At 36.8% G+C, this 26,851-nt stretch overlaps 1 protein-coding gene across 5 annotated transcripts in view; it reads right to left on the bottom strand.

The window, feature by feature from the left end:
• The window catches only part of LOC306872476 (lipopolysaccharide-responsive and beige-like anchor protein), a 250,016-nt gene that overhangs the window by 148,823 nt on the left and 74,342 nt on the right, over positions 1 to 26,851 (bottom strand). For all 5 annotated transcript variants that reach the window (XM_079421043.1, XM_079421044.1, XM_079421042.1 and 2 more), the window contains exons 26-33: positions 26,103 to 26,224; positions 25,561 to 25,668; positions 24,586 to 24,727; positions 24,133 to 24,469; positions 13,786 to 13,961; positions 11,728 to 11,806; positions 11,426 to 11,559; positions 10,356 to 10,417 (exon numbers count right to left, since the gene is read on the bottom strand). In XM_079421043.1, the coding sequence (XP_079277169.1) occupies positions 10,356 to 10,417; positions 11,426 to 11,559; positions 11,728 to 11,806; positions 13,786 to 13,961; positions 24,133 to 24,469; positions 24,586 to 24,727; positions 25,561 to 25,668; positions 26,103 to 26,224 (1,160 nt within the window). The remainder of the gene's footprint in view (positions 1 to 10,355; positions 10,418 to 11,425; positions 11,560 to 11,727; positions 11,807 to 13,785; positions 13,962 to 24,132; positions 24,470 to 24,585; positions 24,728 to 25,560; positions 25,669 to 26,102; positions 26,225 to 26,851) is intronic.

The raw sequence follows: 26,851 nt of genomic DNA, 5'->3' as shown, positions 1-26,851 counted from the left end.
TCAAGAAATAGTAAGAAGATAAATTACGGGGAAAATCAAAACATGAACAGTCATCCTGCACATCAAATACATACTAATTAATGTCTTTCTCGACATGAATGAATCCCCAACATATTTTAATGTTAAAAAAATACAAAGAGATAATGCTGCACCATTAGCAATTATGTTATGTCACACTGTAATTGTTTCTGAGTGATGAAAAGCTCAATGCTATACGTGAGTCTATGTGATGGAAACAGAAGGACCGAGGAAATGCAGAGGGAGAGAAAGACAGACCTGATGATGCTCTTAAAAAGGACTTGGTTGTGTCTGCATCGTGTGTGTGAGACTAACATTCTGAGCACATTCATAAACAAAATCAGTTAATGTTGTGTGCCCATATAAAAAAGAACATATTGCTTATCACTCCCCACCACTATGCTTTAAATGAATGCTTTGATTTACAGATTTTTTTTAAATAAAAAACTAAAAACTTTTCTTCTGAGACACGCAAACATCATGTTTTACATTCCTTAAGGAAGTCATCCAATGAGCCATACTTTTGTTTAGTTTTGCTATGATAATTACTGTGGCACTGCATTCCTAATCACTGCTGATTAAGAGAACGCAATTACCCTCAAACTGAAACGACGCAGACTTACAATGCAACATTTTGCTTCATCCACAATGGCAAGACCAAGGAAATGTGCATAGCGTTTGGCTTCGTTCACTGAAAATAAACAAGTCGCTCTCTAGTTTCCAACCCATCAGTTATAATCACAAGTATTTGTTTGTTTTCTGCAGGCAGGGGGACTGAAGCTCAGATGAAACAAAAAATTATCCGTCACATGGAAGAGAGCGGTTTCAGATCATAACGAGCAGAAGTTTACGTTACGGCTTATCCGCAGAGCACAAGGCGATTTATGGTGGAAAAGTGGCTACTGTAGGGCTTTAATCGACGGAAAGAGATTCTAGATTTAAAATATTAGCCAAGTATTACTTACAAGAAAAACCTTCAGTGAAGCATTTCCACATACAAAATATATTTATATATTTAACATTCCAAACAAAAAAACTATAAAATATGTTTCCATAAAATATCTATTATTACAATCTATCTCTGCTTGCTGTGGTTAAAAAAAAACAACAACACTGAATAAACTTTTCGAACAGCATGTTCAACTTCATGCAGCTAGAATCCTGCTAAGGCTTGAGTAAGACATCACATCAGGTTGTGTGTGCATTTTAAGATTTTTATATGTGCCTATAAGGCTTTGCATAGTATCTGTATCTAGCTCTGTCTGAGCTTTACATTTTCTAGTTTTGAGCTTGTAACCTTCTAGTTTGCTATCTGTCCATTACACTTGTATACATTAGGAACCAGGTATTTTCTTATGCTCCAAAATGATCAAATTTGCTACACCTTACATTATTACAACATTGATCTGCACATGTCAGCTAACTTATTTTAAAATATAAAGAATGGTAAAATTCTTTTGTCTTTTGTCATTTTTTCCCAGAAAACTGTGTAATTAATTTTTATATCCCTGATTATTTTTAATTATATTTAATTTGAATTATTTTAGCATTGCTCGTCAAAGTGGTTAATTTTTTATAATTCTAATATTCTAGATCATTTTTTATTGCTTTTCCTCAAAATACTGCCCTTCAATGTGGTTAAATTTTTAATCATTGTAATATTCTTGATTTTTTAAATGATTTTTAACTTTAATTATTTTAATATGGCCTTTCAACATGGTTTAATGTTGAGGTGTTCACTTCAATCAACTCATCGTAATATCAAAATGGCATCAGACAGCAGGTCCAGACAGCTTAATTTACTGATGTGACAAGCCGAACGCTCTACAAGTCCTGTGCGTGTTCTCAGATGTTATCTCTTCTAAAGCAAACACACAATCCCGTACGGCCAGTGGCCTGTGTTTCTGTGAGGACACTCCACACAAGCGGACTTTACAAGGGGAGCAAATATTTACTCTGACTACATTTAACGACCACAGAGGATTGCGGTTAAATACACTGATGTGATTAGAAGCTTCCTTACGATGAGTTGGGCTTAGAGGTGTCAAAAGATTTCCAAAAACTGCTCATTTATTTAAAACAAGAAAAAGTGTTTTTTGGGGTTTTTTTCTCTCACTCTCTCTATTGAAGGTTTAGGAGGTGGGTGATGACTGAAATAATCTAACTTGACAGGAATGATAATAGCATACATAAATCTTGTTGTTTTCCTTTCTGGGCTAAAGAAACAATGATTATTATATGTTCGACGCATGGTGAGAATGCACGCAGTGATGATATGATATTGATTTGCAAATACACAAATCCACGTATGTAAACAGTGACAGAAAGAGAGCATGTTAGAGATTTCTAAATGAGGTATACCAGACCTACTATCAGGGTCTTCAACAGTTAAAGAAAAAAAGTTAGCACTTTTGGACTGTTAATGTTTGCACCATTTAAAAACAAAAAAAAACAATTTGCCTCAATATGCCTCTTTCCCAGCCAACAATATTGCAGTCAGAGAGTGAATTAAAAGTCACTCAAGTCGTAAGCTTTCCCCATGCCGTTCCCTCTCACTTCCTGTCAGGAAGAGCCCCCTCTCCGGACGCATAGCTCGCATCGGCAGGGCGCCGGCAGAATTAAGAGCCAGTTGGTGTTAGTGTGTTTTCTCTGGGCCTCCGCGGAGCCCTGCGTTCAAAGAATGCTGAGAGCAATGTTATTCACCAGCACGGAGACCCTCATGGGTCAGGTTCTAGGGTGGAGGAGGGAAAAAGATGGAGAGGGGGAAAGACAACACGTGGCCTGGGCCTGAGCTTGAACCTTGCGTATGTGTTATGCCTCTCAGCGGGGTCTAGGTCCGACTGTGAGATGGGGAGGGAGAAAGATTCAACCTCAGGTTCAACCACATTCCTCTTTGCTTCTGCGACGTTTATGGAACTTACAAAGTTAAAAATGGGAAGACTACATGAGGCAAAACGGTCTGCACTGGCAATGTCCCTGGATAGCTCTTCATTTTTAAAAGCAAATTTTGAGTTTGCATTGAATATCTTTTTAGGTGCAGGTCAAATACTCTTAGGTAAGTAAGATACAACTAACCAAAGACACAATAATTCATGGAATATTAGTTTACTTTTGTTTTAAGAAAGGGCCTGTAGTCCTGTCTTGTAGTCCAAAGCAACTTATATAACGTGATTAATAATGGCCATTCAAACACACTGTGCACCAAAACACATCTGGTTACATACCTCAAATTCAACTGAAATGCTGTCATTAAAATAACTAGACAGAGCTATAAAGCTCAATTTATATTGTGTTAAAAAATGCATAAAGAAGAATGGGAATTGTTGAAGATCTTTTACAGTAGGTCAAATTACACTAAGTTAAGCAAGGGAAAACTAGCTGCTAACCAAATATGGAAAACAAAGTATATATAAATCTTAGAATAAATCAGAGTATTCACATGATTTAAAAATTCACATTTTTATTTGTTGTTTAATTAATTTTTATATCCATTTGCAGTGTTTGTCCTCTATATATATAAAACAGTCAGAAGAATTACCGAAATGACCATTTACACTTAAAATTATTATTTGTAAAACAAACTGGCATAATGAGATCATCGCATATGACGTTTTGCTCACGTATATTTCCAGTACACATGGGAATCTTGGGCCTCAATCGTGCAAAGGAGCAGAACAAATTTCTTCTAGTGGTGTATCAATAAGGAAATTTGAAGCCAATACCAGTCTCTTATATTATAACACTATGATCGGCAAATAACTGATCACGACACCAATGCGATGACAAAGACAAATGACAAAGACAATTTTGTCTTATCACAATTACTCTTGAAAATGGGCATATTACGATTCATTCATTTTTAAGATGTATAATTTTAAAACAGATAATCAGAACTGTAAAGTAGATAATTCTTACAGTTGCCAATAATTCACTGTTAGTTAAACCTCGGCCATCACAGGAATAAGAAGCATTTCAGTTTAATGACACTAGAACTATTAAGAACTATTTTAAGATAAAAAAAAAAATGACACAAAATCCTGAATGTGTTTAATGAACGAGGTCTCATTAACTGGTGTCTTTTTTGACACAGAGAGTGTACAGTTGAGAAATGATGAAGAGATCGAGTGAACAGACACCGCTTAGGTTTTCACTGGACAGGCAACCGATCGATTTCTCTTTCTTTTGCTCTCCCTGCGAGTATTGATCCCAAAGTCACAGTGACTGTAGGGGGTTAAACTCTTGAGCCACTGGCCACTCTCCATCCTCTTCGTAAAGGTCAGAGGTTAAGAAATGCCAAGTGCTCAGGGGGAAGTCAGTGTCTCCAGTATGTATTGACTGACGAAGGTGCCCATCTGTTTAACAGGTTAACTCTACATTAAAGACTACCTGGTCAGGATCATCAACAATATCAGGACAGCAGATGTGAAACCATGCTGATCAAAGATAGGAGATAAATAAAAGGTAGGCAGCTTTTAGGTAGCTTATGATCTAAATACATGAAAGGAAAAAAAAATCATATTATTAAAATGAGTACAGAGAATACCAACGCAGGCCTTTCGTAAACGTGCCTGAACATACCGTTTCTTGCTCTTGTACCTCAGCCTTTCCTTCATGTGGGGCATTCAGAAGATAAATGTCTTAAAGAATAGATGACCTGACACAAGGTCTGAGCGGTAATGGGCGATATAGGGAAACACGGCTGCCCGACTCCCATATATATCTGACAGACACACAGCTATCAGGAGGCCACTGTCAAGCAGACAAATGAAATGATTTTCAAACCAACTCTGATCTGAGAGCAGTTTGCAATTGCTTATATAAAATAGCATTTAACAAAAGACTCTTTTTCCATGTATTTTCATGCTTAGCTATAATAAAATCCACAACAACTATATGAACCGAGCAGCAGCATCCACTCCTCGTCAATGTCTCAATGCAGGCGGCATTATTTATTAAAAAGCTGAAACCTTTTTAAGTGATATTCTCCAGCACAACAGCAGGTGCTATATCTTGTTCAGTGAAGCAGTGTGTGTGTGGGTATGTGTGTATGTTTGGATGTCAAAGAGAATTAGCTTCAGTGAAACACAAGGCTTTTACGTGGATGGCTTGAATGGCAAGATGAGGACACTCAAAGATGATCTTCATTTAATATGCAGGGCCTTAATCTGAAGCCCTATCACTGGCAATTTCCTAAACGGAGCGGATGCTTTGATAGCTGTTGTTTTATGCTTATCCTTCCTCTCTCCTCTCACCCACATTCATTATTCTTTTGCCCCCTGCTCTGCTCTATCTGTTTTGGTTGAAAGTATTGAAGGAATGGTCTGGGTTCAATGCTAGTTGAGCTTAATCCACATTATTGTGGCATAATTGTACTATACGAAAAACAAATATTAACTTTTATTAATAATAAATTATATATGACATACATTGTCAATTTCTTTAAATAGGGTTTAGACTATTAAGACTATAATATTATTAAATAAAGACTGATATTTGAAGGACATAATTTTTTGCACATTAATTCTATCATAAATAATGTGTCTAATTTAAGCTGCAAAGTTGTCTAAACCATACTTTTTGTAGTGGAACTACCGTTCTGTGCACATGGACATATTCATGCAAACAAACTGATTATGACTATGGACTGGGAAAGTGATTCTATCATAGTATTTTATTTTTTTAACACAAATGCCACTGACTGAACTTGTATTGAACCATGAACATTAATTTAAATAACACTAAAGAGTTTGGAAATCACCCTAACTGATTTTTTTTCTCCAGCTGTTTACAAAGCAAAAGGACTGGCAGACAAATGCTGTCAAGCAAATTAATTGCACACATTAATCATTAGCATTAACAATAATTAGTAATCATTACGCAAAATATTTTACATTTACATTTATGCATTTAGCAGACGCTTTTATCCAAAGCGACTTACATTTCATTCAAGTTACAGTTTTTACATTTTATCAGCTCTTGCTTTCCCTGGGAATCGAACCCATGACCTTAGCGTTGTTAGCACCATGCTCTACTATTTGAGCTACAGGAAAGCTAGAGTATATTTTAGAGTATAATATATTAGATATATAGATAAGTTTAAATTCATATTTAAGAAAGAACAAAGGTAGAAGATAGAATACAAAAAAGACAGAATACAGATAGAATACAAAACTAAATTAAAAGTTGTTTATGTCTTTCTCTATACAGGGCTCCAGACAAAAAAATCGAGTAAGGAGCCATTGGCTCCTATAAAAGAAAAACTTAGGCGCCAAATTATTTTTTTAGGTGCCACAGAATAAAAGTGGTTTATTTTATTATTATCATTTTATTTTTTCCCCCTATTTTAACATTTCAATCATTTTGTCATGTGTTTATGTCTTATCTTTTCTAGGCTTTATCAGCATTTTAATCCATCTTGTAGATGATCAGGTCGACCGGGGGACTAAGGTTCACTTAAAGTGTGAATTAAATGTCTTTTACAACTTGAAATATACAGTCACAAAGAATTGTTCGTTACACAGAATCTGTACCAATATCATGGACCATAAGCATCACTTGGCAACTGAGTGCAGTGCATCCTATAAATGTTGTCACGTCTTTCACACATTCAGTCTGTTTTTCTTCATTAGTAAAATGCAATTTTATAGGAGGAGTTGAATCATGTACAACAGAATAAGTAAAAATATTAATATGCAACAGCGCATAAATATAGCAAAACGCTCCTCTTTATAGTTATTTTTCTAGCTGACTGATGAGTTTATGGACACTGAGTGGTTATTCTGAGGTAAATGTATTACAATGCAATGTTTACAAGCTTTATACATTTCCTCAGTTTGAAACAATGAGCTTTTACATAAAACATTTCAGTAAGTTGTAGCTACTATAGGCTTTCTTATTGCCTACCTTTTGATCATGTTCATTTCATACTATAGTAGTAAATCGAAATATATAATGGGTTCACTTGCTGCTTTAACTGAGGTGCTAAAGAGATCGCGCCTGAGCATTAAGTGCGCTACTCTCCGCTCGCGCGATCCGGACGCATACACGGACCGTGTGGACGCGGGGTACTGGTGTTTATATTACCCAAAGTGTGCGCTTGTGCTCTGCATTAAAGAGCACCCAAACCGCATCATTTGAATTTCCTAGCATTTTAAAGCTGATACTTTGTTTATTAAAAAGTAAGACTGCACAAGGCTTTTTGCGATTACTGGATGGCAAGTGCGCTTCAAATAACAGTAAGTCCATGCATTAACAGAACACAGCATATAGATCTCGATAAGAAGATCGACCGGACAAGTGTAAATGCATCTGGTTGTTGAAACCACATATGGTAATTTTACTCCTCCCATAATATTAAAATAATAGACGTGTGAGAGCGTTTTATAGGCTATATGGCATGTTATAGTCAGATATGACAGCGCAATGCAACAAGCATCACCGCGGATGAGTAGCGGAGTATTTCTTCAGCAAGCGACGCGCAAACTGAATGAACCTGAAAGTAAGTCGCAGACGCTCAACACACAATCTTCTTCATTAAAAGTAGCGAGACTAGCCTATCTTTCCAGTTGCGCGCTCTCTTGATATTGAAATTAGCTGATAATTAATAAAATTATCCATTGCTTTCATTGACGTGAACTCCGTTATTTTTGCATATGAAGCGGGAATTGAAGAACGGATTTATATCCGTTTTGCGAAGACACATTTATGTGGCCAAGTGTAAATGGGGAAACGTTTTAACAAATCGTATAGATATCCGATCAGAGAAAATGCATGAAGTGACCAGGTGTAAACAGGCCCTTTCAGGTCTCTCTCACTGCGTTCAGCAGACTGTGTGCGGCAGAGACGAGGACTGTTTGAAACTCTTTTCAGTAAAACTTTGATGCGCATCGTCTTATGTAAGTTTAATACGTGAACATAACAAAAGATGTGAGCGCAAAACAATCGGGAAAAAAGTCCTTTCATGCAAATTATATATAGTCGCCAGTGGCGACCTCAGCAAGAACTTCACTCGCAAATTAATATTTTTGGTCGCAAATGCGACCATTTTAGTCGCAGTTTGGAGCCCTGCTATAAAACTCTCAATAAGACATATATAAGTGAAAAGCAATAAACCACAATAGGCTTATAGAAGATGATGAAAATTGATCCTGTGCTGGGAATAAAGGGATTCATTTCAGAGAGATGTAATAAAATTGCAGTTTAGAATCACTGTCTAACAGCAGAGCAACCCTCCTGATCCTGAGTGATTAAAAACTAGTCTGTGACCCTAACCTTTGACCTCTAGCCCCAAACCTACTCCATCTTGTACCATAGATATTAATTAGAAAATTTGTGCAGACGGTACCGTATCCGCCTGGATTCTATTTTGGGATGAGAAGGAAATGTAAGCAAAAGAAACTAAATCCATCAACATCCTCCCTCTCATCACCTATTCTGTCAGCAAATACACTGCTTCGCTTCCTGTCGACAACAACAGCACTTCCTGCACGGAGATGTCCTGATCAACCACAGGATCAATGGGAGACCCTAAACTTCTTCCAGACTTGTCTCTGTTTTCCAAATAAGAGAAATAAGAAAAAAAATCCATTCCCCATTCAGAAAACAAAATTATCCCCCTACAATCGACTGTGTAATTTAACTGGGTGTAAACAGGGCTCAAGACCTCATTTGAGTTTCACTGCCTTTTCCGTGGTTTCTCCCCCCACAATAAAACTACATTTGCATCAGCTTTGAGAGAATTTAGTCGAGATGATTTATTGAAGTAATCAGCAGCAACGCAGCCTTTTTGTTGCAGCGCAGGGCCTACAATGTGCCGCCACTGGAACAGGGTTTGGGCCGGAGGCTTTTTTTCAGTGGAGGCAGGCAGAACCCAAATTCTCCCCTTTGATTAGATTAGCATTACACAACAGCGTGACAGATATGACAAATAGGTGCATTAGAGCATGTCATTTATTCCCTCTTTTCTAGATGCTTGGGTTCACAGAGGGACCCCCACCTCACGCCTCACTTCTGCAAATATATGTGGCCCCTGACGTGTCTTTTGTCTGATCTCTCTGGATTACATTCAGAGAGGGTTATAGGCGCACGAGAAGAGCTTTATTTCTGAAAATAAAAATGCTAAAGAAAGAGACAACGAGCGATTGGTTATGTGTATTACTCATTTGCATGCAAACCACGATTCATTTTCACCTTTGTCCATGGATTGCTAATACTGATAATTGACTAAAAATTTGCTTAAGCAAAATGATTATCACTTAAAACTGTAGTAGCCCTGACTTAATGAGTGAGTGAGTGAGTGTGTGTGTGTGTGTGTGTGAAGTGACAGAATATCACACACTTCAGTGACTCTCCTCCTCTAAGGGCAATCTATGGCTACCTCCATTAGCCCCCATCACACACACACAAAAGGGTGCATATGCACACACGCTCACGCTCACACTACACACACAATTCTACCTTCATACCACTGATTTCCTCTTAATAAACACTGGCATAAGTACTCATAACTCACTGACACTGATACTGTACTTTTGCAATGTAAATGCTTTTATATAAAGTTGATTACAATAACTACAGGCTAACCTTTGCACAGTCCTCTTACCCCAGAAAATAATCCTAACACATTTAAAACTCCCTCTCTAGATCAATTGATTCTAAATATTAACCAGTGTTAAAGCTAAATTTCATAATCACAATATAATGTGTGTGTGTGTGTGTATATATATATATATATATATATATATATATATATATATATATATATATATATATATATATATAAATACTTTACACACACAAACAGTGCAATAGATGGATAGATAAATAAATAAACAAATTAATTAATACAAACAGTATTCACATTATTTATTAATCAACTTTCCAAATAACAGTGTCTTCGAATGTCTCCAGAGGGAGGACTGGCCAGATTTAGATCACTTTTGGTGACAATTTCTTAGTACACACAGACACACACGCTCAAGAACACAGAGCTCTGCTATCAATCCTTCATCCTACCTGCCTTAAATACTCTCTGCAAAAGCTGATGGGGAGGCCGATCGATCACGAAACGCTATCAATGTTGCATTATCCTCTGTGACTGGCTATATCACCAAGGCCGTTACATTGGGTCAAGACCCCTGACCTTTGAACTCATATCAACAGCATTAAGAAGGGCTCCCTGGCTATTTTTCTGGACTTCTGTCTATACTCCTAGCTTAGTAAGACAGGAATCGGGCTGGCAGTGTGAAGATAACACCTGCAACAATGGATTTATTAACAGTAAAGAGGTGAAGGGGGAAAAATAGAATAACATGAGGAGAGATGGAGGAATGACATACCTGAGAACACAGCAGCATGACCAGTTCAACCACAGAACTGCTGGACTTCATACACACAAGACCTACAAAGAAAAAGGAGATTTCATTTCAGATTTATTGGATGAAAACTTTTAACCATTACCAATGAGTAAGATTTGGAATGTAGCAAAACAAACCTTACATTGCTGATTGCTAAATGTTGCAACTGACTGAACAGAATCAAATGATTTTACTTTTGTAAAGACACATCTCGATTTCATATATATCGTAAATAGTTTGGCAAATACAAATGTTATCCTCCATCATTTAGTGATAAACACTGGGCATTTTTGTTGAAATCTTTACTAAACCTTTTTAATTCAGTTCTATGAGATTTCTAATGTGAAATTAAGTATTATTATCATAAAATTATCATAATTAAAAACATTTCATTTTTAGTGTCTGTTTTGCTCACACACATTTGTGAGTGGTCTAATTCTGCACCATCTTGAGGGGTCAAAGAGCATTGATGACCTTAAGGAACCTACATGATGCTACTGTAAACTAATACATGTTTGGGCCTTGTATTACATGAGACTAAATATGGTGAGCATATGTTCTATTGATCTGAAATACAGCTTTAAAGAAGCTGCTAGGGAACTGCATATGTAGAATGTGCACGAGAGATTTAACATGAAAGCTAAAGGTGAGAATAAACAGGAAGCTGGAGGAAAGGAAGGAAGGAGACATTTTTGCTTTAAGTGGCTCTCTAAAGTCACCCTGCAGCTATCAATCAGCGTTTAATTTCTCTGGGTGGCACTGGACAGGCCAAACACTCGTATGAGTGTGCTGACCTCTGACCCTCTGCTCTATAAAAGAACACTGCTATTATAATCATTGAGTTAAAAGATACTTCCAGCCACATTTACTGCTTAAAATTGGTTAGAGGTGAGAGAGGGGGAGTGAGTGCTTTCGTAACATACTGGCAGTGATAAGATGTCTCTGTGTTTGTATGTAATGATGTGAACACCACTTCAAACTGTAACAAAGATAAGGTGCATTGTGTGGAATACTCCACAAATGTCAGTAATAAGAGTAGAACAGTAGCTCACTGGTGCCCTCGATGAGTAGCTCCTGTCCATGACTGCCCAGCAATGTGCGAGAGAGGAATGGTGCAAAATCCACAAAAATCTCTCGGAGTAAAGGAGCTGCCTTCTCCAGAGCATGTTCCAACCTCTCTGAGATACTGAAAACACACACAAAAACACACCTTTAAATATTTAATAGATTGTGGCATAATTTTAAAATAACAGATCATTTAACGAAATCATGCATTTCAAAAAAATGCATTTCTGAAATATAAATCTATAGGTTGTTTAAAATAAAGCATGAGATTTCAGTTTAAAGTGGAGACCTCATGTTGGGGGCGGAGCTCTGGGTCATTGGGGATAAAGCAGGGACAGATGGCAGGTTGGAGCTGGTGGAGGTTCCTCCTGCAGAGAATACAACCAGTAAACAACTCATTACCCAAATACACACACGCCAAACAAAACAGGGTTGCATTAAGCTAAAATAAGCACATGTTACTATAATCCTTTTACATTTCTAAAAGCAGAAACAAAAGAATTATGTGAATTTGGGAGGTGGGGGGGGGGGGTATCTGTATTGCACTATATAGTTTTTTGGTTTTTTTTTTTTTTTTTGGAAACAAAAATAATCTGCATTGACATCATTCATAAAAAAACAAACAAAAAAATAATAGTCTGAGTAAATGTTTCCAATCTACTGTATCTGATTTACAATATTTGATGCAAGGAAACAGCAAAAATCTAGTTCAAAATAATGTACTTTTTTCTTAAATGCATATAAGAATTCAATTTAATCACTGTAATTAAGTGCATTAAAATAAATCACATTTTCCTTTGACAATATTCATATTGCCTAACAACCTAGTAAAATAACCTTTTCCTGCTGCTATCTACGACACTTTTTTATATAAGGGAGAAGAGTAAAGATCTATGTTGAAGCCCTGACACCATGTGAAAGGAGCTTTAGCTGAAGGATAGCTCTGCTCTTGTTAGAATTCATGTAAAATAAGCATTAGAGCAGCTCTTACACTCCCCCTGATAAAACAGCCCATAAATTCATTATCCCTGTGTGTGGCTGTGATTAGTGTACAAATAATTATATGCCAATAAATTTCATCTTGCCCGTGAAAGTGACATATTTTGGGCTAGTGAAGGTCTTGGCATGATCATGCTCTCTCACACAGAATATCACACCACAATAAATCTGTATGCACTGATATCTCTCCACACACACACGTGGGGTCTCAGGGCAGGGATAACTCTTGCAGCAGTATGGAATGTTCCTGGCTGTGGGGACAGCGGCTCTTTAAGCACCAACATGTGCGTCTGCGCAGAGTCTCTTCAAACAGCTCGGAGAAAATTAGCTTATCTCTATTCAGCTGGGACCTGCCCCTCTCCTTGTGCGCAGACATACACAAGAGAACCATAAAAATACAGACAAGCTTAAAACTACAAACATGAGCTATAGACCCATGAGTACACTACTTCAAAGACAAGAAAAGCTAAAGGGAACTAAAAACAATCCCTTCACCCACAAAAGATCATGTGTGCACGCACATGTTGGTTTCAAAATAAAATAACATCTCATAGACGCAATTATTTTTAGACAGAGATGATGACGATGATAATGATGTTGGCTACAATTCAAATCCAACCCCTAATCATCACAAATAGTTGTTGATATGATTAGATCTACTGAAAAACATGATTTGGCTGATGTATGAGGATTATAAATTGTGAAGACCACTTAAGATGTCATTAAGTCTGATTAGGTTTTTGACATGTTTCACTATATTTGTGAAGGCATTTTCAAAAACGTGGGCCTCAAAAGTACAACCAAACCTGTAAACACACACACAGCAAGTTTGGATTGATATCAATGCCATTAATCCGATTTGTTTTAATCCATTCAATCACATTTTTTTGGAAAGAAATACTTTTATTCAGCAAGGATGCATTAAACTGATCAAATGTGACAGTACAGACATTTATAATGTTGCAAAATATTTTTTTTTTCAAATAAATGCTATTTTAAAACATTTTAAAAGATAACAGATATTTTCAATTGTAATAATAGTTTACAATATTATTGTTTTTACTGTATTTTTGATCAAATAAATACAGCCTTGGTGAGACTTACTTAAAAAAAAAAAACTTTTGAACAGTTGTATTTTTATTTCATTTATAGAGCATTTGTATTTCTCTAGATAATTTCCAGTTATCTAGAAAAAGAGGGGAAAACAACTAAAATTATGTGTAATATGTAAGGGACAGCTCACGATGAAATTCTGATTCACATTAATCACCTATACTAGAATGGAAATATGAAGCTCTGTACTTTGGCAAGGTGTAGTTATTGACATGCTCTTCACGAAGACACTCACCTGGGGCAGACTCTGTGCTCTCAACCGTTTCTCCTGCAGACACCACTGACACACTGTTGACTGGAGTTCCACCTGAGGATGCAGCAGTGGCTGATGGGACGGATGCAGCTGCGGAGACTGTACTCATTCCTGGTGAGGGAGCCCCACCCATTCTCTTGGGTGCCACAACAACACTCCTGTAAAAGGATGAATGACAAAGAAGACAATAGTTAATCAATAAAATGAACGGATTTTGATGATGGCCAGAACTGAAATTGTTGTACATTATTATTATTATTAGAAAATATTATTATTTTTTCCTTTTTCGTGGGTTGAATTGAATTGAATGAATTTTATGCTTGCATTATATGTTGAGCTGTTCCACTTTTTAATGTCTTTTTTATCTCGCAATGCAGAAAGCAGACTCTGATGTTCTGATAAATACACGGAGCTAGAGAATCAAGCACTCTGTCAAAAAACCATTAGCTCTTGCTCCATCGGCGGCCCTATAACGATCAGACTGATGATGTTCGCTAAATATGCTGCACATAATGTGATTTAGCATAAAAAGCCGCCCAGCTCACACAACACAAGAAGCCCATTTACCGTGTTAGTGTAATTAGAGCCCTGTTTCCCTGACACAGAATATTCCATAATAGCAGCATCTATCTTCTGACCAATCAATGGCCTCCAAGCTCCTGTCACTCAGAGCTCTAAACTTTGTGACTGATTAAATTTGGCGGTGTGTTATGGTCTAGAAGCTACTGCGTGTTGCTGTACAGTGTCATCCTTTGTGATTATTTGATAAACAAGCTGTTTTGCGGTTAGGTAAAGACTGAAGGACTGAAAATGTCTTCAAAATTTTAGTTCATTCTGAGGGTTGTGCTCTGTTTACAGTTTTAGGCAACAGTCTGGGCACGCTTGACTGAATGTACATTCCTAGTTCTATCAAAAACTGTACAATCTGGCAATTTATGCTTAAATTAGTTTAGTAGATATAAATATTCAGTCACATTCACTCATGTTATTTTTCATATTGTTTTCTTTTCTGTGGGAGTTAAAATTAAAAATATTTTGGTGGTTCTTAATGCATTTTTACAAGGGCAGTTTATAATTATAGTTATCAAACCCTAAAATGTAAAAAAAGAACTATTAAATGTAGGCACAAAAAAAAACTCCATTAAAAGACTACAAAAGGAATAGCTCGCATTCAGATTTAAAAAAATTAAATAAAAAGTCTGATGCCTTCATTGGCTCTTGCTTGAGCTGAAAATAACCATGGTGAACAGTATTTGAGAGCTGCGATGGAGGGGAAGATTTTCAATGAATAATGACCTAAACTTTGGTCTGTTCCTATTATTGGTCTGGCATCAGAAGACTCTGAACACTAAAATAGACTTGTATGTACCAGAGCTTCCAATAAGATATTTTGGTGCTGGGAATGAAAAATCTGTTTATTTTGAATTGTCATGTTTTCACAGTATGTGCAATATAATAATAAATAGTCAAAAGTTCAAAGTTAATTTTTATAGTTACTTTACCATGCTTTTCAAAAGAGAAATTAGTTCTTGGTTCATCCTGAGCTGCATAAGCAAGAAGCTGTTTCTCTTCATCCACAGTCTTAGCCATGGACATTTCCATTTCTATTCAGATCCAAATTTCTACTACTTTTGCAGGTGAAGCAACACCTACAGATGGCTCAGGAACTACATCATGCACCTCATCCTGCCAATTACCAACTGAACGGTTAGGATTTCAGGGAAAATTTCGTTTGCTTAGACATATTTGATTGTTGTGCTATTGCATACTAGAGTGTCTTGCATGTGGTTTTTATAAAGTCCCTCCATAAGCGTAATGGTTTTTATACTGTACAAACTGTATTTTTTTATACCTTTACCCTAAAGCTATCCCTCACACAAAACAACTGGGAATTTTTTACTTTGAAAAAACACAGTTTGGTATGTTTTCTAAGCCATTTGGTGTATGGGGAAACAGGAAGTGTCTTCATAAACCATGTTTACACTGTAGTACCCATGTCATTATACACATTTGTGTCTTCATAAACCATTTAAACCAGAATGCACACACACACATTCAAACAACATACTTGAAAGTAACAAGAATGTAACAGCAAACTAATGAGAGCACACTACAGGAGAAATAAAAAAAAAAAAAAAAAAAAAAAAGGATTTGCACAGCCAGAAATCTTATTTACGCCCTAAAGACTTTCAGATACGCATCTCAGGATTCCTCCTCCTGAAGCTGTTTGACAAGGTTTTTCTAGGCTAAAATATAAATAGTTTTGATTTGTTTGTCATGTGTTCATTTGTGTTATAACACCATTATAATGATTCACGATAATTAAAAAAAATATATATATAATAAAAAATGGCCAGGTGTGTCCTAATTTTAAATCCTGTACCTCCATTACGTTGTAAAACAATAAAAAAATAAAGTAACACTAAAGAATGGATTGCATGTTGAAGTAAACCAGGGAGGAAACATATTAAATGCAAAGTAACCATGGTAACCCTTTCAAAATCACAAATGTTAAAGTGCTAAAATGTTACAAGATAAAGAACACATCAGTATTTAAAAGCTTTCATAATGATGTCAGGGGCCTCTGCTGCAGTCTACATTGTCTAGAGGTAAAAATGGAAATGGTTCATATCAGTTGAAAGCCATGACAGAGCTCTGGCCTTTCACAGTGGTTAGTGTTGAGTTTATCAGTGCTGACAGAGGGGGTAATGCTACGCAGTCACCAGCTCCTCTCCAGAACACATCCACAGAGACGCTACAGACTGAGGAGGCACGCCAGCGTCAGATAAGAGCCGTCTAGGACAGACCGCTTCAAACGTCCTGCCGGAAGTTGCCTAGGAGCTAAGGCACGAGAACGAGAGTGTTCTCACACCATTTCTAAACATCTGATGTCTCCTTAATTTGAAACTAGCCAGTCCAAGAAAACGAAAGGAATTTATAAACTGGAAGGTTCGCAGTATCACGCTCATGATATCAGCATTTGCTGTTCAACAGTCCACCGTTCCAAAAACTCTATTAGAGCGCATTTCTGTTCTCTCTCAAGTGCGTGTTTAGCACTGACCGGTGGTGGGATGGTGGGGGTGTGCGGCTGCAACATCCATCTGCTCAAAAGCGCAGGTTTTAAATTATTCAGCACACCATTAGCCACACTTAGCCCCAACTCACTACCGCTGTCAATTAATCAGAGCTGCCAGGTGTATACCAGCAGACAAGAGGCCAGCGCTGACCAGCATCCGTGGAGTTTGGATTCCAGACGCTGAATTATTTAGCAGTTTTAACCAACACTCCCGGAGACAACATGTAAACAGCATGTTTCCCGTAATCTGCACAAATGTGAGATCGGGTGCGAGGAAATGTGTGTGAGAAACTGATCTTACTGGATGTGGATCGACATTTTCAACTGATGTTTAACGAGGGCTGAGCAAATAGTTTCTTCACAAAGAAACGCTGCTTTAAATTATTCCTATTGGTGGTAAGTTTTATATCGTGCTGTTTTGTTATTTAAATTTAAAGAAATTTAAAAATGTACTCCTTGGTGTCATCTTTGGAGGTTAGGGTACAAAGATGATACCAGAAATATCAAGTCATGGATAAAAACAAACAAGGCCTCTAAATTTAATTCATTCATTCATTCATAAATAAATCATCTAATTTTCATAGTTGACAGAATCAAAGAACCTGTTGTAAAGAACATCAGTAATTTTGTTATCTCTGTGATATCCTAACCCTGTGTACATCAAATTTTTGTCCAACAAGTCATTATGACACTATTCATTGGTCTCTGGATCCTATCAGCAAATATTTGCAGACTTCATGTCAAAACAATAGTGGGGTAAGAAAGATGTATGGTGAAATCAGGGTGTTGTTGATAGTAAATAAATTTAATGTCTGTTTTACCCTTGACCCCAAGCCCGCTTTATCTAGGAGACCCTGTTTTTTTCCATATATAACACTCGTAAATCCCCTGGGATTCAGTCATACCACCCTGGGTGTTCCAACATACACTCTGTTTAGCAAGTAAGCAAGCATAATGGCACAGAGTATAACTTCAGAGAAAAATGCAGCAACACTGATCAGACTTCAGCAGACGGAACAGTGGGAGCATTCATCACTCTGGGTTTGAAATATTCACTTGGTAATTCATTCATGTGTGCAGTGGAAAACAACTTAAAATAGTCATATCAAAATGAGACAAAAACGGGACTCAGAATGACAGTGAGAGAGAATGTTTGGAGGGCAGGACATGTGAGTGTGTTTTGAAGAGGGAGAGTGAGTAAGTGGACTTGGAAAACACAGACTCAGAGCTGGAGTCATTCAGATAACTCGGCACCTCTCCACCAGGGATCCTGAGAGGAGATAAGACTTTCCTTTACGCTCTGGGAAATACTTCTGGGAACGTTGTATGTTCTAGTTGACGTTATACTCTATTTAAAACTACTTTAAGCAGAATTTTGATTATTCTTTTTATAATGCACACAACTTTAATGACCAGATCCATATTTTAAAAAGTCTTTAAAAATTATGTAAATTTATTAAATTATTAAAAACTAATCAAAATTAAATGTAAACACTTCTTCTCAGGACCAAAAAAAAAAGAAAAAAAATTAGAGGCAATTTTTGAAGTTGTTTAAAAATTAGGAGCAGCAAGTTGTAGCACATAAAACACACACATACGTTCTAGGGCTGTAACGATACACGTATTCATATTGAACCATACAGTATGAGGCTTTCGGTTCAGTACGCATTACAAACCGAATGACTCGTTGGACTAATCCTATTAAATTTGGAAAATAAAAGAGCTTAAAGTGAGTGAAATATAGGCTAATTTTCTCAGTGCCACTGCACTCAACAAGGCAGCCCAGACGACGTAACAGGCAACGTGCTGTCTGCCCAGTGGCATAGCGGACGGCCCACGATAACCTCCCCTTGCTGGGTTGCATCGAAAGACGATGATCTTGTATCGACGATAGCCTGAGATATCGTCAAAAACAACAATTATTGGCAATATTAAGAGGATTTGGCATTTCCAATTAATGTAGCCTGTTACATTGTTCTTTTTATTAGGCTTATTATTATTATGAAGTTACCTTTATTATTAAATTAAAAATACAATTCATTTGCCCCGCAATATTACCGCTTAACTAACGTGCTGCAAGGATAACAAATGATTAGGCTATTTACTCCTCAATTAAAATGTTTTAAAAACAGTTCTATTACACAATGAATTATAGGCATATAATTAAAATATCAACACTGCAGTAAAAATCAATAAAAATCAATGAAATAAAAAAGCTCTAGCCTATTTCAAGCACCAACTTTCAAAAACAACCTGTTTAACATGAAAAAAATTTTTTCACAATGTATGGGCCACAAGAGAAATATTAAGGGAATCAGTTAAAACAGTTAGATATATACCATTATCAGCATATGTAGAAGTAGATTTGTCTCTCTCGTCGTCTATGAGAGAATATGCTGTGTCAGATGATGAAAACTCCGTCATTCCATTATTACTTTAACTTTCTGCATAGTGAAGTGACTGAGATTAAGACGTTCACCAGCATAACTCTTGCACAAAGTTTGCACGTTGATATCCTTTGGCTCGTCTTCATGGTTTAAAACAGAAAACTTTACAACATTGTGACGTAACCAATTACTAACCCATAACACCCCTTCCGCATTTATAACCATTACACCCCTAACACGTTCACATGAAAATGAACTTGAAATACTCATATTGAAAAAAAAAAAAAAAAAGATTAAAAACTGGTGTCAAATCAGACATTTCATTCAGCTTTTTTCATTGAGCCGGTCTGCCATTTTGGTTTATTTTTTTATTTTTACACCTTGGTCTGAACTAGAGGTCTTCACGGGTACATTTGGATCCAAAAACCCAACCAGAGACCTGAGCGGGTTTGGGTCTAAAACTATGTCGTGTGCCTCGGCCATTGGTCGGGTTCGCTATTTTGTTCAGCTGATTTAAAATAAATATGCTTTTCCAAATGGACCCAATAAGACCCAAATTATTTTAAACTATCCTGGATGCTCAGGAGCAACTGACATTTTAGTGAAAACCACTTTTAATTAAAACATAATTTACATTACTTTTAAGAATAATAAAACAAAGGTTGGGAAAGTGATATATGCTCTTAACTTTTTTTAACCTTTTGTCATCATAATCACTTTGGGTTTAAGGATAAAAAAGCACTGCTGGATTGGTAAACATTCCTGAAGAAATATTTAATTGTTTTTATAATTACCTTGAATATTTAGAAAAATAAACTCTAATCATCTTATGGTCATGTAAATAACATTACGACAAAAGTTACAGGATGTAATCAGGTCAGAGTGATCTTAACTGAGCGATGAACAATTAACATTTCAGCACTTCAGCACATACTTGCTTGTTCATGTTAAATGCATTTTTGAAAAAGGAACAAACGTTGATAACACTTTAGAATAAGTGAACACATATTCACTATTAACTAAGAGTTTTTCCAGAACAAACTCTTAATTTGCTGCTTATTAATAGTTAGTAAGGTAGTAGTTGTTACTGTGCTTTATAGCCAGTATGCTAGTAATATACATGCTAATAAGGAACTAGCTAATAGTGAGAACTGATCCTTACAATAATGTGTTACCCAAACGTTTGTAACCTCGCACACAGAAATCCATCTTAAAGATAAGAGATCCATCAGGAAAAGCCACTCCGCTACATGTCCATGCAGGGCTTTTCTTTTCTGTGTCAGAAGCCCTTCGCCAGAGATGAGGTAAGCAGCACTGCAGAAAACACTAGCGAATCCATGATTTATTAGGCTATTGATTTCATTTTTATCAGGTTTTTCTTTTAAAAATGAATTTATGCATGCAGGTTTGAGTAAGAATGATTCGGGTCGGGTACAGATTTCGAGAAGCAAGCATGAGAAGACCTCTAGTCTGAAAAGACAAATTGTATGCAAAAACTGACCAAATTTTTGTACCTAACATTTGTGTTGGTATGAACAGGCCACAAAAGAAGTTTGGTTTGACCGAAGACCTGATGAAGGACCAAGTCCTCTCTAAGAATGTCTTTATTTATTTCAGGTAGCGGCAGAAGAAAGCTACAGGGACTGCTGGGAGCTTTGAGCTCATCCTTTGCAGGAGCCAGCGTAATCCCTGTCCTGATATCAGCAGCGTAGTGATACCTGACAGAGCATTCCTCAGATAAAACACAAGGCCAGATCAGAGGGATGTCTCACAGATGCCCAGAAGACATAGAAAGGAGAAGAGATGTGAGAGAGCAGAAGGTAAACAGAAAGAAGATGGTATGACATACTGCTTTCTATTTCCAACACAAAATCATATTTTTCTTTCTTTCTTTCTTTCTCTTTTTTGTAATAAACCCTCTATGGTTATGTCAGACTTATGCACAGACAATGCAGCAAATAAAAACCAGACAGTGCAGACGTTCGCCAACACATAGCAATGGATCTTGTTTCCAAACACACCCAAAGATCCCAGTGGAGCAACAGTTATACTACACTCTTTAAACAGGCAGAAATGCAAAGGAATAAAAAAAACATCCCAAAAGACACAAAAGTTTATAATTGGTGCACATGCAATCTGACATCTGCCACTTATGTACACAACATCCATTCAAATGACTGGGGTTAGTAAGATTTTATTTTTAAATTAATACTTATATTCAGCAAGAATTCATTAAATTGATCAAAAGTGACAGTAAAGCTACAATGTTATAAAAGATTCATATTCTAAATAAATCCAGTTATTTTGAACTTTCTATTCGTCAAAGAATAATGGCTGTATTACAGTTTTCACAAAAATATTAAACAGCACAAGCATTTTCAAGTGAATGTAAACTATTGAAAGAAAATGCATCAGTATATTGGATCCATGCATTAGTGACAGCAGCCTAATATACCTGCTGCTGCTATTAATATGAATCAAACAAAAAAGACAAATAGATAATCACTCACTCCTTTTGACTGAATAAATTTGTAATGTAATTAAAGATGAATCTATACACTAATCTGCACAGTGAAGACTATGCTGTGTCATTTTACATTTGACTACTTCATTTAACACTGTAAGACCTACCTGAAAAATACATATATTTATTAAACATATACATGTATCTGTAAGTACTTATATATACACATATAATGTACACAGTACACACATATATCATGCTAACGCAAACTTTATTGTTTTGCAAGCGATTCATTCCGATTCATCGATTTTACAGCCCTATCTGTTATATTGTATTTCTTTGTGTTATTGCTAGTAATTTGTTCTTATTTTATAACTGACTGTTTGCTTGTCTTTAATGTTTCACTTTTATGTTTATGCTAGGAGATTTAGATACAATCTGTATGAACGCACATCAGCATGTGATTACCGACTGTATGACGGCTATCAATGTGAATGCTGTCAATGATCGGCTATTATTGACTATATGGCCCATCTGTATGATTATCATCTGTATGGACGCACATCAGCGTGTGATTACTGACTGTATGACAATGTCTGGCAATCATAGTATGTACTTGAGTATGTACTACATACAAAGCAAATTCTTTTTTATTTCTTTTTATTACTCAAATTATTCTTATTGTATTTTTTAGTGCTCAAATAAATCACTTATATGATGTCTAAAATTCTGTCCATTACTTTATAATTGAAAAACTATGCAGGAGTATGTATAATGACTAAAATAGTTTGTATAATTCTGCAATACATTTGGTGGTTATTTTTCCTGAAACGGGGGGGCTAGAAATATTCTCAGAAAAATTATTGCAGGAATATCATTTTTCATGGTATCTTCTTCAAATTTGAAATATAAACTCATGAGACATATGACTTTCAACCTATTACTTTTCTGGATTGCTCCAGGACTTATTTCATGTATTTGAAATAAAATAAAAAACATTCACTGTGGTAAAACATTTTTCAAGGCACTTCAGTATCTATAACTTTTTATCTTTTTGAGCATTATCAACTCTGGTGGATAATAAAGCCTAGAGTGTCTTCTTTCCAAAGATACCTAAATTGTGTGTGTAGCACATTATTGTCAGGAACTGTTACTATTTTAATTTAGGTAGGTCATTTTCAGCTGTGAGGCCCAAAATGGGGGGTGCTAGCTAACAGGTTAAATTTTGCACTGGGTTACATGGGTCATAAAACGTTATCTTAGGCCGTGTTCACACTTGGCGTCTTTTTCAAAGCTGCCGGCGTCTGTTTTACATTATAATCCTATGGAGTAAACCGTGTTTTCAAAAAAGTCCTGAGCGCTTTTTAAAATGCCACCGCCGGCGTCTTTTTCTGCAGCTCAGAGCGTTTTTTCGAGTTGAAAAAAGTTAAACTTTTCTGAAAAAAAACGCCCTACGTCAAGCGCCTTTTTGACAGCTGACCAATGACAAGCGAGTAGCGAGATCTGTCGTTTCCATAACAACAAGAAGAAAAATGGAGAAGGCGCCGCAAACCGTGCATCATCCAACCGGAGCTCCTGGACTAAATTGTTGTAAGCACCATATTGGTTTTCTTCCTCGTATAATGTCGTGCACCCACAAACGTCGTTGTGAATCGACATTTTCTTTCCCGTTAACTTCAAAAGTCAACGCAAGAGCCAACTTTTTACTCTTTCTTGACATTTCTGCAGTACACAGCGCTAGGCTACTGTTGCAGCTGTTGCTATGGCAACAAAAGACGCTCTCCGCTGCTATTTGTAACAGACGCTGCCAGCTTTGTTTTTCATTAAAAAAACGCTCTTGTCAACTTTTTCTAGTCAAAAAAGACGCCAAGTGTGAACACGGCCTTATTTTGTCTTGTTTTTTTAGGAGGCCAGTGAAAATTTTGCCAGGGCAAGCAGTGTTCAGCTCTATTGTTAGATATGAAACAAAGAGTGGTCCAACTGAACTGGTGTTTTTTTTCCCTTTACAATAACCATCTGCCCTTACACACACACACAAACCACCAAACATAGACACAAATCCACTGGTGGAGGAATGGACAAGTGGATGTGTATGTGTCTCCTGAGGCCCATTTTGATGGGCTCTGCTTTTGTAAGGCTGTTTGTTTGTGTATAGAATGGCACACTTCCAGAAGAAGTCAGGTGCTCTGCGGGGGTGTCCATCATAAAACGCACACAGACTGCTGCCATAGCACAATCTAAGAGAAAAGTTTTTTTTTTTTTTTTTTTTTTTTACATGAAGTCAGTAAATTTTTGAAGAGAGAACAATAGCTGTAAAAAAATAAATAAATCTTTCTAGCAAAGTGCTTAGATCTATGTGCACGGATTGGCCAGTGAACTATAAATTCCGATTGTCCACTCACCTGTCAAAAGAGTGGAACTGGACGGACTGGTCACAGGAAGCATCGCCCACTGCACCCAGAAACCCGGGCGGTATGAGGCTAGGGTCCACTATGATGTCATCAGAGGGTGCACTAACGAGACTTCTCAAAATATCCTTGACGTTAACATTTTTTCCTTTGCTGTCTCTATCAGTGACATCTTGACCTCTCCTGACTTCAGAGGACAAAGTAGACAGGGCTTCGGATACAGCATCTGGGCCGGTCTGTGCCTCGGTGATGACTGAGGTCTTCCCATCTTCAATACTAGAGTCCCGACGATGGGGAGACAAACCGTTCTCAAGATCAGACTGAGCACTCTCTGCAAAAAAAAAAAAACTTAAGTCCACTGCTCAACACTGAATGCATGAGTATTTGTTCTGCAGGTTCTCTGGGTTCAATCTTGCAGCAGTGATATGTGTGGGTTCAGGTGGTCACCTGTGCTCCTGACAGACTGTGAGCGCTGGGCATGTCTTTTGTCATTGTGTGGCTCAAGGATGTCTCGATATTTAGACACCATCAGCACAGAGATGAAGTAGACCACTGCCAGGGCCAGGAACTGAGCCTGTTTACTGTCCTCCTAAAGCACAGCACACAACAAAACAATTTACAAATGTTAGAGTATTATAAAAAATTTGCCGCACTACTGTTCAAACGTTTGGGGTTAACACGATTGCTATTTTATTTTTTGAAAGAAAGAAATGAATATTTTTTTAATTCAGCAAGGATGCATAAACTGATCAAAAGTATAGAGTATGGACTTTTACATTGATACAGAAATTATTTAAAATAAATGCTTTTGTTTTTAACACAAAGGTTTTCAACATTGGTAATAATAAGAAATGTTTCATGAGCACCAAATTAACATATTAGAATGGATTCTGAAGGTTTATATGACACTAAAGTCTGGAGTAATGGCTGTCAAACTAAATTAAAAATAAATAAATATATAAATCAAACCAAACCAATGCAGGAAATCCTTTGGCCATATTTTTAATTTCCAAGTCACTTTGAAAAAGAAAAATGTATTCTGCTACAAGTGACTTGTCACACTTGTTTTTTTCTTTCTTTCTGGAGAACTAGAGAAATCATGAGATGAACATTTTCATCCAATACCTAAACCTAACAACTACCTTACTACTAACCTAACTACTAATAAGCAGCAAATTAGGAGTTTATTGAGGCAAATATCATAGTTAATGGTTTGTTAACAGCAAGAATTGGACCTTAAAATAAAGTGTGACCAATTTTTTTTTTTTACTGTTGCATGCCTTTAACAAAGCACAGTTGAAATCTCCTAGTACTCCCTGAGTTTTACATACCGTTGTTTCACTGCATTACAAAACATTAGCTAAATGAGTAGCAGATCAGAGATGCAGTAGTTGAATATAAGTACTGAGTTCAAAAACTCACTATATCTCTGAACACTACAGCACGGAGACGATTGATGTCCATGTCCTGTAGAAGCCAGTCTAAATCTCTGATAGGAGACATCCCTCCTGTCACAATGTCCACAGGACTCTGTAACACACAAACACAGTTCACACAGTCTCACAATGTCAGCTCAGCACAGAAATTCCCACTGCTCCAGCATATGATTTCAGTTGGATTATGCAAAAACTAGGGAGTCTTCGGTTAGCTGTTCCACATTCAGACAGCACTGAGGCACAGAAGCATTAATGCAACAGTTTTGCTAAGATTCTTAATAATAGATGAGCTGTGAGTGTAGAGTGCAAGTTACACAAGTCATTAAGGAAGAAAAATGGTTTTATTTTTTACTGGAACTGTAAGAAGCAAACCTTGGGCCACTGACCAAAAGGATTCTATTTGAGGATTTTGTTTAAGGTCCTATTTAAAATTACCATCTGGACAGTAGAGAGAGAGAGAGAGAGAGAGAGAGAGAGAGAGAGAGAGAGAGAGAGAGAGAGAGATCCTTGGCATTACGTTGAACTTGCCTGTGCTGGTATAGACTTGGCGGCTCCCAGAAGGCTTTGCTGTCCACGGCTGCTCTCTGCACCAGACTTACCCAGAGTGTGCTGCTGACATTCCAGACAGTTTCTCACAGCCATCGCGCACACTGAGGGGGAGAGAGAGTGTGTGAGAGAAGGACAGACAGAGAGAGTGTGCAACTGAGAGGTAGAAATGCAGAGAAAAAGACAACATCATAGAGATGAAAGGGTACCAGAATGAAAAGGTATACAGACTAAAGGAAACATGACATATGAGAAGGTCATTGCATGACAATGAAAGAGAGCTTAAAATACCATCTTATGAGTGAATGTAGTGAAAACTAAAGCCATAAGTAGACATTATAAAATTACATTTTTTTTAAAGAATATGGACATTTCTAAGGTGTTGTCAGTGTTGCTATGTTTTTTAGGGTGTTCTAGGCAGTTTCCAAGCCACTGCATGATGGTTGAAAGGTGGCTGTTTACTGGCCCAAGTAAAATATCCCACCCCTAAGACTCTGTGATATTCTAAACTCCTCAGTGTGTAAGACTAAGAGATGTTTTAATGTCCACCTGGCAGATCATCGTAAATCTAGTCATTTAGAAAAGTAATAGCACATCTCTCCTCAAAAAGCAGCATGATTTTAAGTATCATGCATGTCTGCAGCACAAATGTTGTGGGACGATAAAGTTTAACACTTACACTACTGTTTAAAAGTTTGAGTTAGTATGATTTTTGTTTTTTTATTAATCTT

This window comes from Barbus barbus (genome assembly GCF_936440315.1).
Source record: "Barbus barbus genome assembly, chromosome: 7".
NCBI lineage: Eukaryota > Metazoa > Chordata > Actinopteri > Cypriniformes > Cyprinidae > Barbus > Barbus barbus.
The sequence above is the reverse complement of the archived record's forward strand: the minus strand, read 5'-3'. Positions and strand labels throughout refer to the sequence as shown.